The 13,213-nt window shown below is 37.6% G+C and overlaps 1 protein-coding gene across 1 annotated transcript in view; it reads right to left on the bottom strand.

The window, feature by feature from the left end:
• The window catches only part of LOC120627766 (neutral ceramidase), a 38,412-nt gene that overhangs the window by 2,349 nt on the left and 22,850 nt on the right, over window positions 1-13,213 (bottom strand). The window contains exons 5-13 of the mRNA XM_039895793.1: window positions 11,268-11,395; window positions 9,961-10,162; window positions 8,687-8,896; window positions 6,865-6,984; window positions 5,282-5,485; window positions 4,334-4,549; window positions 3,100-3,195; window positions 2,041-2,208; window positions 955-1,076 (exon numbers count right to left, since the gene is read on the bottom strand). Of these exons, the coding sequence (XP_039751727.1) occupies window positions 955-1,076; window positions 2,041-2,208; window positions 3,100-3,195; window positions 4,334-4,549; window positions 5,282-5,485; window positions 6,865-6,984; window positions 8,687-8,896; window positions 9,961-10,162; window positions 11,268-11,395 (1,466 nt within the window). The remainder of the gene's footprint in view (window positions 1-954; window positions 1,077-2,040; window positions 2,209-3,099; window positions 3,196-4,333; window positions 4,550-5,281; window positions 5,486-6,864; window positions 6,985-8,686; window positions 8,897-9,960; window positions 10,163-11,267; window positions 11,396-13,213) is intronic.

The following is a 13,213-nucleotide window of genomic DNA, read 5'->3' as shown; positions in this document are numbered from 1 at the left end:
CGCAACTATTCTTACGCTGTGTCACGTTTACTAACAATATAAAAATATAAACAACTCCCGCGCCGTATGGTGATAGCAGATCAGAAGCAGCATTGCTGCTAGGCTACGTTCTGGTCTGAAGGGCATGGGTGCCGGTGTAATAGCTATTGGTAAGTTTTCCCTAGCTATTGGAAAGTTTTCTCTAGCTATTGGAAAGTTTTTTCTAGCTATTGGTAAGTTTTCTCTAGCTATTTGTTAGCTTTCTCTACCTATTTGTTAGCTTTCTTTAGCTATTTGTTAGCTTTCTCTAGCTATTTTTAAGTTTTTTCTAACTGTTGTTAAGTTTTCTCTAGCGTTTGGTAAGTTTTCTCTAGCTATTTGTTAGCTTTCTCTCGCTATTGGTAAGATTTCTCTAGCTATTGCTAAGATTTCTCTAGCTATGGGTAAGTGTTCTCTAGGTAATGAAATTTTTTCTCTAGCTATTGGTAAGTTTTCTCTAGCTATTGGTAAATTTTCTCTAGCTATTTGTAAATTTTCTCTAGCTGTTGGAAAGTTTTCTCTAGCTATTGGAAAGTTTTCTCTAGCTGTTGCTAAGTTTTCTCTAGCTATAGCTAAGTTTTCTCTAGCTATTGGTAAGTTTTATCAGGCACACGCGGCTTAACACCTACGCCTGATGATGAGCAAAGGGCGACACGTTATAGGTCGTCTTCCTTGTAGGCCTTGCGAAGGGTTACACTATTTTAAGGCGATGGTTTTCCACTAACTATATGTTGGGACATCTGATTGGTCCGTTAATTACTAGAGACTACTAAATAAAAGAAAGACTACTACTAGCATCTACTGCGATCACTGACCCGGCTTTCCAGTGTGGAGATGGCAAACCCTACCGTTACGAAAGGTCTTGAGTCTAGCACTGGCATAGGACTGGACTAGTCTATAACAGTATAGACTATTGGCGATTGATGGAAAGCTTACTTGGTCTCCCAATCAGCATCAGTGGCCACGACGGTCCAGGCATCGTCCTGTTCTGATTCCAGACGCTCCACAGCTGCGAACCATCGCCCGTGGCGAACGCTGTTCCGGGGGTGACCCGATACCTGCACAAAATTAAGAGGGTTTCTTTAGAACCTTAAACGAAATTGTATTATCTACTAATTGCGCCCCGTGGTTTTAAAAGCGGTAAATAAGTCGTTTGGTTACTTTGCTAAGACGCGGAGGAAGGACAAACAAACAAACAAACAAAAATACAAATACAATTCAGATTTATAATGTGCATTAACATTAATAGTATGTTTTTCTTATGTATGTTTATTTTTTTATATCGGTTATTACTTGGTTTAATATCTTAAATAGAACTAGAACCCATTATTTCCAAGATACGCGGCCGAGCGGCTCGCGGCATTTTTCTTGCTTTTAGCATCTCTATAACCGTCGTAATTTCCAAACGCTATACTAGGTCCAATTTGAATAATTTACAAAGGAGTTTGAAGGTATATAATCAATCTTAATTATAAAACTATTTATTTGGATAATATTAAAATAGGAACGTTGCCCTTTTTGGATTTTACCCGTGTTTTGTTTGACAAATTATAACAAAAAGCTGTTATTGTGCCTTAACCATTTGCCAACAATTAGACATAGGTATAGCCTCGCCGATTTTTTTTTCGATACTAATGATTACTTTAAACATGTACAAGTAAAGCTACAAGTCTTTATCGTTCATTATATAATGACTTTACCTTTAGATATCTTGTAATTGGCATAGTCAAGCGATTCTGCTGTTCATCGTTATGAAACCATTAAATTGCAAAGGGAGAAAACTCTCCTTTTCTCAAACTGAGAAAAGTTAAGACCGTGAGCCAAGTGTGAATTGGTAGACTTCACACTCCTTTAAAACATATGGGAAACTTTCAGCCATGTATGTTTCCTTACGATGTTTTCCTTCACAGTTGAATCAAGTGATATTTTAATAGCTTAAAAATAACGCACAACATACAACACAACTTGGATAAGTTAGATTCGAGCTACCCATATTCTTAAGAAACTAGTAGTTTGTCTTACAAAAGTAGCAGTGACAACGTCTCCGTAGCTGTAGTGTTTCTGTGGATGCTTGACGCAGTCACCAAACTCGTGGCCCCAGGGGGCGGAGTCCCAAAGCACTGGCGGCACCAACGTGATAAGCTGCTCACTGAAGTCTGGGGGCTGCGGCCCCGGTTCTAACTTCGATCCCTATAAATCATTATCAACATTAATAACCCATTAGCGGCCCACTACAGGACACGGGTGTCTTCCCAGAATGAGATGGGGGTAGGCCGTATTCCACCAAGCCGACCAATTGGTGGTCTTCAAACGCCTTTGAGAATATTATGGAGAACTCTCAGACATGCAGGTTTCCTCACGATATTTTCCTTCGCCGATAAAACAAGTCGGAAACTTAGCGAAGTTAGAAGTGCACGCCGGGGTTTAACTCGACCTTCCCGAAAGTGGAGCCGATTTTCTGCCCACTAGGTTATCACCACTTCTACAACACTTTCGCTTCTCTCTTTCAGTTAATCCTAATAATATAATGTTAAAGTGTGGATGTTTGTTACTCAAATCACGCAAAAACAGCTGAACGGATTTGTATAAAATTTTGCATGCATGTAGCCTTTAACATGAAAAAGACATAGGCTACCTTTTATCCCGAGTTTTTAAGTAGTTCCCGAGGGAAAATTGAAAATTGTTAATGAGCGAAGGTTAAGACCCAATTCTGAAGGCCACGCAGACAAAGTCGCGGACAGAAGCTAGTTTTTTTAAATGCTGATGATCTCCTTAGAGCAATGTTCTCAAGAAGGATGCGCTGGTACTATTTCGGATCAGAGATTGCGAGATTTATCCTTCGGACTAAATAAGCACCAGATGTTGGGTCAGCATATAATAGGTATATGACCCGATTGACGCAGTGGGTAGTGACCCTGCTTCCTGAGTCCAAGGCCGTGAGTGGAAGATGTTTGTGTGATGAATATGAATGTTTTTCAGTGTCTGGTTGTTTACCAGTATATAAGTATTTATGTGCCAAATAACGTGTATTTTTATGAATTTTGTTGGTAAAGTTTAATATGGAACATTTGGTCCACAAACCTGTATGAGTGCGTTGGTGAGTTCGACATACTTGTTGAGATAGATGTCCAATGTATGTGGGCCGAAAATCGTAGATGCTGCTTCGTACCTTTGAGCCTGCAATTTTAAAACACTGCATTATCTAGATATGTAAGTAGCATGCCAGAAGTTTTGACTCAAGCGAATAAGTCATCCGCGGCTGTGCCAGATGTGCTTCAGAAATGGTGCAAGTGGGAGGCTAGTACCAGTCAGCCTCCCAAAATGCCAACCTCACCTGCCCGTGGTGCACACGGCCGTCTTACCGACGAGCCTCTGGTGACCGACAAGTTGTGGTTCCGGTATAACCACTTCGAATTGGCTAGACTGAATAAATGGCACAGACCGGTGTCAGGCAACCCGCCTGCCCAGCGTGGTCATTATTGGGCGAATCTTTGTATGTATGGAGAAAAGAAAGCCACAGGCAAGCGTCCCATGACCGTGGATTGTGGAACTTTCTACAACAGACCTATGTCCAGCAGTGGACGTCAATTGGGTGAAATGATGATGATGAAATTTAGAAATATTTTTAGAGTAAGGTAAACGCTTGGAATTGGGAAAACTTGTGTACACAGTATTCGATAGTTAAACGTTGTTATGTATAGCTTGGCTGTACCAAATTTAAACTTTCAAAACTAGTCAAAACGCTAATGTACGTTCAAAACTGGCACACAAATTTAATGAATCTACAGTATATCTTAGACATAAATCTCATAAATCCAGACTAATACACATGAATCTCAAAAATGTGGGTAGTTTCAATGACTGCATCATGAAATTACTATAACTATAAGGGAGCTCAGGTCGCAATCAAAGCAACTCTGTAGCCTACTTCCTTACACTCAAACATACACACCTACACACAGCACTTATATTTATACCATATTAATTACAATATTATTATCTATGTACACAATATATTAAAAATTATATTACATACACATCCATATACACACATTACATTCATACTAACTCACATACAACACTTACACAACACAAAGTCAGCGGACGAAATTAATCCACAATTTTAATTTGTATCCAACCGATTTACCCGCTACTTCGCCCGCTAGGTCTTATTTGTTTTACGTAATATCGTTTAAGTGTCGTGTGTGTGTTCTACCTGTATATTTACTATTGTGCCTGTGTATAAATTAAAGACATATAATATAAATTGTGTAGTATAACTCTATGTTCGTAAATACACCAAAAAACTAGGTACCTGATATTCCTCAGGCGTGGCAATATAGTCCGAGTATATGTTGGAAAGTCCGGCTAACACGACTCTCTTGGCGCCGGAACTCGTAGCAACCACATTCCGCAAACGTCTCCCGGACATGGTGGTGAATTCCCCTGGCACAGCCGCCAGGACCAACCCTCCTATCTTGGCCACGGTACAGGAAACTATTTTGGGTTGCCATTCGTAAGGGAACTTCGCCTGGAATTAGTATTATTTTATTGCTTGGCTTTATTTGGTTAGCAATGTGCCACCGTGGTGGTGGTTTGATGACGGCTGATCAGATGCAATTGTCAACACACCTCCTATTTCCACAGAGGTGGTACGGGGCGACTAAAAATACAAGGGAGAACGGGGAGCGTGGTGATTGTGGGCAAACCTTGCCTTTAGTCCAGCAGTGGACTGTTACAGACAATTTATTATTAGGTCACATAACATTAAGGTGGTATTGTAGGAACAAATAATTATATTTTCTATAGTTCGTCGTCGTCGTCGTTCGTCGTTAGTTTTTTACAGTTATTATTACTTTATATAAAAACAGCACACTCACACATATGCTCGAAATTCATAGCTCAACATAAACTCGACTGTGAGATGGTGATAAAAAAAAACCAGGCTAAGTTGTGGGCTCTTCTTAGACCAGGGCGCGTTTGGAACCCTCCTAGCTTTAGTTTTAAGTTAACGAATGTAGTTATCAACATCACTTACATTAGTGGAACATGTTGAATCTATAAACGCTTCATAAGTGCCTGTGATAAGGTCTACATGAATAAAACATTTTTGAATTTGAATTGAATTTTTTGATATAATATATTTCCTGTGATTAGGTGGCCAATTAATTAGCCGATCCATTTTCCTTCCCCATCAACTAGATCTCCTTTATTTTAGGTCCTCATCGAGACCTAAAATAAAAGGGATGAACCATAAACTCACCCTTCCAGTAGCAAGTAGAATTGGCTTCGGCTTATGACACTGGACATCCTCAGGAGTTGGCTCAGCTATGAAGTCTCTTACTGCGTTCCATAAAGGATTTGAAGAAGTAGTTCCTTGGGTGAAATCAAACGCACCGGGGCCATCTGTGGTGCCAGCGGCGAAACTGTAGCCCATAGCGGGATAGCAACCGGTGACTTTCGTACTCTAAGGAAAAGGATTTTATCCTGTTTATCTTATTATATCCATATCTATAGTCAATAGTCATTTATTCGTATATCTTAATATTATACGTCACATAGTAGTTATTAAATAATAAATTATAACATGCAAATAGATTTTTGATTTAAGATTTTAGTTATTCATGTTTATTAGTTTCATAATTTTTGTTTTTGTGGGACAAAATATTACTTTTTATAAAGCTGATATTAACAATCGACTTACCAGAAACGGACATAAATTAGTGATATCTGCATATCGTCTGCTAAAGGTGCAGAACTCCTTTGTGGGGTTGAGTATACGCTTTTACAACATGATTCCTAATGTAATTCTTGACCTTACCAATATATACATTTAAAAAATGTGTAAAAACACATCTAATACAACGAGGTTACTATACATTTGATGAATTCCTTAATGACAAGGTAGATTGGAAGCAACCAGCCTCGCTCTCATCTGCCGCAAGATAGAAAAATGATTGTAAATGTTGATGTTGGAAAAGAGCAACTACTGAGTTTCTTGCCGGCTCTTCTTGATAGAATCTGCTTTCCGAACCGGTGGTAGAGTCACTAAAAACATGCATACTTGACGTTTCAAAAGTGCTTATAAAGTGGGCGGGCCTACTTGAAATGAATGAATTTGAATTTGAAATTCAAATTACGAAAATGTGTGATTTTTATTTGTTTTTCGTACTGTGAAGATGAGTGAATCTAATAAGAAGTTCGATACATTTTAAATTTGATGTCAAAGATGCACCTCGCTCTGGTCGCCCTATTACAGATAAAATGGAGTGTAGTGGAGCAAGATCGGCATATGAGTAGTTACAACGGAGCTGAAGAACTGGGAATTGACCACAAAACAGTTATGGCGCATTTGAATAAAAGTGGGTAAACAAAAAAGCTGGATTTTTGGGTACCTCACGAGCTCACTGAAAGAAACCTAATGAACCGTGCACTCTTTTGTGATTCTTTATTACGACTTAATGAAACCGAACCATTTTTAAAGAAGCTGATAACTGGTGATGAGTAGTGTAAATCTGGGCCCTGTTAACAAGATTCCGTCCGTCTGACAGTCTGTCTATCACCAGCTGTATTTCATGAACCGTGATAGACAGTTGAAATTTTCACGGATGATTTATTTCTATTGCCGCTATAAAAACAACAAAAAAATGTCAACGAGCTCCCATACAACAGACATGATTGATTGCCGTTGTTATAAATATGGTAAGGAACTCTCCATGCGAGAGTCTGACAAATAATACGCCGGTTTTTTTCAAAACTAAAATTTGTAAAATTGATTATAACTAAACTCTTAAAATGTAATAAGAATAAAACCTCTTTAAAAGGTACCTACTTAAAGTAACTTACAGCATTAAATGTTTCTGTGACTGGATCATATGGTGATACTTCCTGTACTGGCATTTCCACAAACTGGTGGATGACTCCCACGGGTCCTGTAAGGTCTTCACCTGGCTCCCTCAGGACTCTCTGTAAACATTGCAAAATTTGACTTTCTTGTATTTTTTAATATAACTTTCTTAACCCCATACAAGTTAGCCCGCTACCACCTTGGACTGCATCGTCAGTTACCACAATGTGGGATAGCAGATAAGGGCTAACTTTTAGTGCAATACAAAAAATCTAGACCGGCAAGCTGTCGTACTCTCCAAGGAACGGAGTTGAAAAAATACATTTTCCTACCTCATGGTAGGTACAGACCGCGCTATTAAAGAATATATTTTAAAAATGAAGCCGATGTCTTGAAGCGTGCTATAGCATCCGCACAATATTCACACGCCCTTATATTTATTTATTTTTACTATTTATTTTTATTTATTTATTTTATTAGATATACCAACGATACACTGTATTATCATTATTAATTTTAGATAATAGTTTATTGGCCGAGTACAGTTATCACATACAGGTATACACAACATTGAAGTAAGTCCGGTTAAAAATAATTAAATTAAGTTAAAAGCAAAAAATGGTAATTATAAAAGAATTAATATTAAAAAAATTAAAATAATAAAGAGAAAGCACGACGTCGGCCGCAATTTATAAATGTAATCTTAAGGTGTAATATTTTTTTTAATAGAAAACCGCAATAAATTATGTATAAATTTTAAATATTAAAAACTTTTGTTTGGGCATACACACACTAAAATTAAAATATACCCTGGCACACAACAATTATAGGTGAAGTGTGATCCCAAAATGGTCTTCACTGAGCATGTTTGCGAAGCAAGACGTTGGACGTTTGGACGGTAGGCACTGGACAGGGCAACGCTCCATAACTATTGATATCATCATATCGACCCATTACCGACCCACTACATGGCACGGGTCTTCTCCCACAAAAAAGGGGTTAAGGCCGTAGTCCACCACGCTGGTCCAGTGCGGATTGGTAGACCATCTGTCCAAGTGTCCACTAAACTTATCTCTTGTATTATGACAGTAATATTAAACCGAGAAGCGGCTCAAGCATTTATAGCATACCTTTGAGAATTCTTAGGCATTTATCCCTATCCTTACTAATATTATAAATGTCAATGTAAGTTTGTTTGTTACGCTTTCACTATAAAATACTTTGTATACATATTCTTGGAAGTGTTAGAAGTAATATAGGATATTTATCCAGACATTAAGCTCAGTTCCTTTGGGAGAGGGGATGAAAGTGTTTGACGTTTTTACACCATAACTCTGACAAATTATAACCGATTTAAATAATTATTTTTGTACTCTATAATATGTGTTTAATTCTGCCCAAACTGTGGTTGGAGACAGAACTCCTCAGCGGACAGCAGCAAAACCCTCATTTAAAGCTCACTTAGCGATACTGAATACTTAAAACACACACACACTTTTTTAGAACCACAACTAAATTTAATGACACATAAAAAGTAGACGCAGACGAAGTCGCGGGCAACAGCTAGTAGCATATAAAATAACCTAATATAAAAGTGTTATTAAACAAAAAAAAAACAAAAAATGTACAATAATTAAAATAAAATATTTTGTTTATATATTTATATTATATTTTGTTACAAGCAGAAAAAATAAAAAAATAACACACGCAGGGACCCTTGTTTTAAATGTTTTGTTTTTGCAAAAGATATATACTTGATTTCTTTTTAAAAGAGAGTTTTAACATGTTGATGAGGGTTGATGCTCATCAAACTTAACCCACCATGGCAGTGTCGAAGAGCTTGGTGGCGATGATCTTGGTGCTCTCAAACATGTCCCGCCCAGGGCCCGAAGCGAAGCAGCGCTCTTTGGGCAGTTTGCACAGCAGCTTCTCTTGATCGCATTCCTGGCCGGAGAACTCGCATCGCGGCCCCCGCGTGTTCGGAGACACATCGCCCAGGTTTGTTGACGCAAATGCACATACTATTGGACCCTGGAAAAGTAGGCAAATAATTTTTATCTTTTACTACTACTAAAGTCAAATATTTCTTTACTCAAATAGGCACACAGGTGGCACTTTTGATGCGTTCATTATATACAAAATATGTAAATAAAGATGGCGATAACTACAATCGTTAACTTAAAACTGAAGCTACCAGGGTTCCAAACGCGCCCTGGTCTAAGAAGAATGCCACAACAAACTTAGCCGGGTTTTCTTTTTGTTATCACCATCTCACATTGTCATAAGAAAATATTTAAGAAGCAACCTGGTTAGAGCAATTGTTCACACCCAAGCTTTTCTATCGTTTATACTAAAATAGGACTTTTCTATGAGCTTTCGCTTAGTACTAAATTTGAACTTTTTAAGTGACATCCCCAAGATAACAACCGGTTATTTATTTTAAAATTGTATACAATATATAAAGCGCAGCGTTGGTCGACCCCCAACGAGGTGGACTTACGACATTAAGCGCGTCGCAGGTAGCCACTGGACCCAAGCGGCACATAACCGTGAAACTCCCTACAAAAGACCAACGTCCAGCAGTGGACTTATATCACTTGATATGATGATGAATATATAAATCTGAACAGTTTTTTTTTACTTGAACGCGAATCTCTCATACACTACTGGACCGATTTAAAAATGTATTTCACTATTGGATAACCCATTTATCGATGAAGTCTTTAGTACAGAAATCATCACGCTAAGACCCTATTGGTCATGGAGCATAGCACTTTCTTTTTATTATTGATTAAGTTAATGTTTCCACAAATCTACCCTTTTCACTTTGACAGGATGTTACAATCTTCTAAAATTTATATCACATCTCTTCCAAGTCAGATCCTTTCCAACTTAGACTATATACCATCAATTACCCATAAGCTATCTTATATATGTACTCGTACTTTAATCACAAAAGAAATACAAGTGCCAATCGATCAAGTATAGGTTTCCTTTACAAAACACCTTTCTATTTTTGCCAGGGTAATCCAAACTCCTATACATTTGTAATGAATCTTTTTTAAAATCCCTTAGAAAAAGGTAGGAAAAATTACCTTTCCCGGCAACGTATTGTTCCCATTTAACTCCTTCTCCATAAGTATAGCCGCATACCCCACGTTGTCAGACGATATGAGGCGATTTGTGTTGTTCATACTGGTGGGGTGGACCGCGAACCAGTTAATGACTCCGAGTATCTGATTGGTGGGTGTGATAAACCGGATCTGGGCCAGTCTCTTGTCAACGTCGTATTTGTACCTGGAACGACACACTCTTTATATTAGCTTCACTTGTATGTTTGTATGTTTGGGCGCTATTTTGACCCTCTTTAAACGGTCAGATTTCGTTCAAACTTTGTAGACATATCGAGGACCGATGACAATACACTAATTTGAGAAGATTATTCCAATTTTCAATATAAAAAATAAGATTTTTATTAGCTTTGTTGGTATGTTTGTAACCGACTCCTTTGGACTTGATTTTGAACCTCCTCAAACGGTCTGATTTCGTTCGAACTTTGAAGATATATCGAGGACCGATGACAATACACTAATTTGAGAAGATTACTCCAAATTTCAATACAAAAATAAGAGTTTTATGAGCTTTGTTGGTATGTTTGTAACCGACTCCTTTGGACTTGATTTTGAACCTCCTCAAACGGTCTGATTTCGTTCAAACTTTGAAGATATATCGAGGACCGACGACAATATACTAATTTGATAAGATTATCCCATTTTTTTATTTGTAAAATAAGATTTTTGTTAATTTATATAATTTTCAGCTATAGTCACTAAGGCAGGTATGATGTTCATTTTCATTTCCAACTTCTCTCTTTGATCTCTAATTATCTCTTTGATGGTGGATGGGTCACCGATTAATTTTGCTCTAATAAAAATAATAGATCAAGAAAAACTAAAAAAAAACACTTTTATAAATAAACTAAACGAAAAGGCAGAAATTAGTTTAGTTTTTTTACCAAGCATGTTTTTTAGTTTGTTTGAACTATTTAATTATTACTTTACTTCGCCCGCGTAAATAACGGGACTCGGTGTACATAGTCTACACCTACCTACGGTATCTGATTTATTGAGATAAAGTTTTTTTCAATCTTACTAGAACTATGGTTTTAAGTACAGATAGTATTTCAAGATATTTAAACAAATAACTAGAAATGACAACTTTCCACATAATTAAAGTAATGGTATAGGTATCCATTTCTTTAATATTTTTTTGTGATGGTGTGCGCGCGCATAACTCTCATCATTTTTCCCTAACGCGCCAAAAGAAGTAAACTGATGGTTCTCTTGGTCCATGAACCATATAAAAAACGCTCATTACATTGACCGCAAAATAGACTAGTTACTTCTCTCTCTCTTCAGGCGGGTTCCGGAGGTATGAGGACGGGGATCTGTTGATGTTGGCGCCCAGCAACTCTGCCTCGCCGTATTCCATGCGGACCGGCCTCACGTTATTGTGTGCTGTCACTATACTCTGTACAATAAAAAAAAAACCTTATGAAAATTAAGCTTAATTTGCTATAAAATGTATAAATTTCATTTTTTTCAACAATACATAATAATATATGTGTGTGGGTTTGTTCCGTATAGGCTCCGAAACGGCTTTGACTGGATTGACCTGGCGAGTAATCCTGTAAAGTTTGGTGACGAACGGAGCACTCCTATTTTTGCGCTGTGAAACTGTCAAATACAGCTTTTATTTACTATGATGATATAGAAGAGAATGAATACGGAGAGAAATAAATGATTTAATATATTATGACACTTAAATTAAAAATTTAATGATGTAAGTTTATTGTTTAAATAAAATAAAGCAAAATCTAGCCCGGCGATGCGGGCTAACTACGCTAGTACTATAAACAAACAATACACATATATATATATATATATAATATACTAGCTATATAATTTGCTGACTGTGGAAAGAATGAGACGTCTGAAGCGGGCAGTGCTTGTTACTGTATAGACTTGAGGACACGGGCCCTCATAACTACAATAAGAACTACAAAAATTTTACTTATAGTCCATCGACGGATTGTAGATGGCAAAAACGAATAAAAATAAAAATATATATATATTCAGCTAAAAGGAAGAGAACATGGTTCTGACTAATAATTTCTTCAATTAAGCTTAATTTTCAAAATATATCATGGAATACCGCAAAGTAACGCCTGCTTCTATCCAATGTCAAAAACCTGTCATAAAAAAGTAATTTTTCGACTTCTAAGTCCGCCAGGCTAGCCAAATGCGGATTGGTAAACTTCGAACGCCTTGAGAACTTTCTAGAGAACTGTCAGGCATGCAGTTTGCCGAAGTTTCCGAAGTTCGAATCCCAGTTTCCCTCAAACTTTTCTAAGTTAGGGGCAGTTTAAGCAATTAAATGCAAGAGCTGACTTGTTGGGCGGCCGATTGCGCAGTGGGCAGCGATCTGCTATCTAAGTCCAAGGCTGTGGGTTCGATTCCCAAAACTGGAAAATGTTTTTGTGATGAACATGAATGTTTTTCAATATCTGGGTATTCGTCTATGTATTAGAAGCATTTATGTAGGTATATTATTTAAAAAAATATTCATCAGTCATATTAGTACCCATAACACAAGCTACGCTCACTTTGGGGCTAGATGGCGATGTGTGCATTGTCGTAGTTTGTTTATTTATTTATTTAAAGACAAATATTGCCAGCTAGCAAGCAAGCGATGATAGCGCATTGAGTAGAAGCGACTTCACTTTCGAGGGGCCGAGTTCGAATCCCAGCACACACCTGTAACTCTTCTAAGTTATGTGCGTTTTAAATAATTAAATTATCACTCGCTTCAACGGTGAAGGAAAACATCATGAGGAAACCTGCATGCCTGATAGATCTACATAATGTTCTCAAAAGTGTGTGGAGTCAACCAATCCGCACTGGGCCAGCGTGGTGGACTACGGCCTTAACCCCTTATTGTGGGAGGACACCCGTGCCCTGTAGTGGGCCGGTAATGGGTTGATGTCAGTGGCCTCTAGGGTCTTTAATTTGAGTAAGCTCAGTGGACGTCAGTCCAAACCTAAAGGACAAATTTGACTCGTCTTGATCTCTAAGTAACCGTTCTTGTTGTGCTAAAAGACAAACAATATCACTACGATTAAGGTCAACGAGTGTTTCTGTGAATTCTGGTCTGTTTAATTTTTTTATAGCACCTGATAATTTATGTCGTAACCAGACGCGTTCCACGCATTATTTTTATTAGAAAAAAAAATTAAAAACAATTAAAAAAATGTTTTTATATCCTCATTGCTATCAAGTGTTATTTTGT

Source organism: Pararge aegeria, chromosome 11, assembly GCF_905163445.1.
Source record: "Pararge aegeria chromosome 11, ilParAegt1.1, whole genome shotgun sequence".
Taxonomy (NCBI): Eukaryota; Metazoa; Arthropoda; class Insecta; order Lepidoptera; family Nymphalidae; genus Pararge; species Pararge aegeria.
This window is presented reverse-complemented; position numbering and strand designations above follow the sequence as displayed.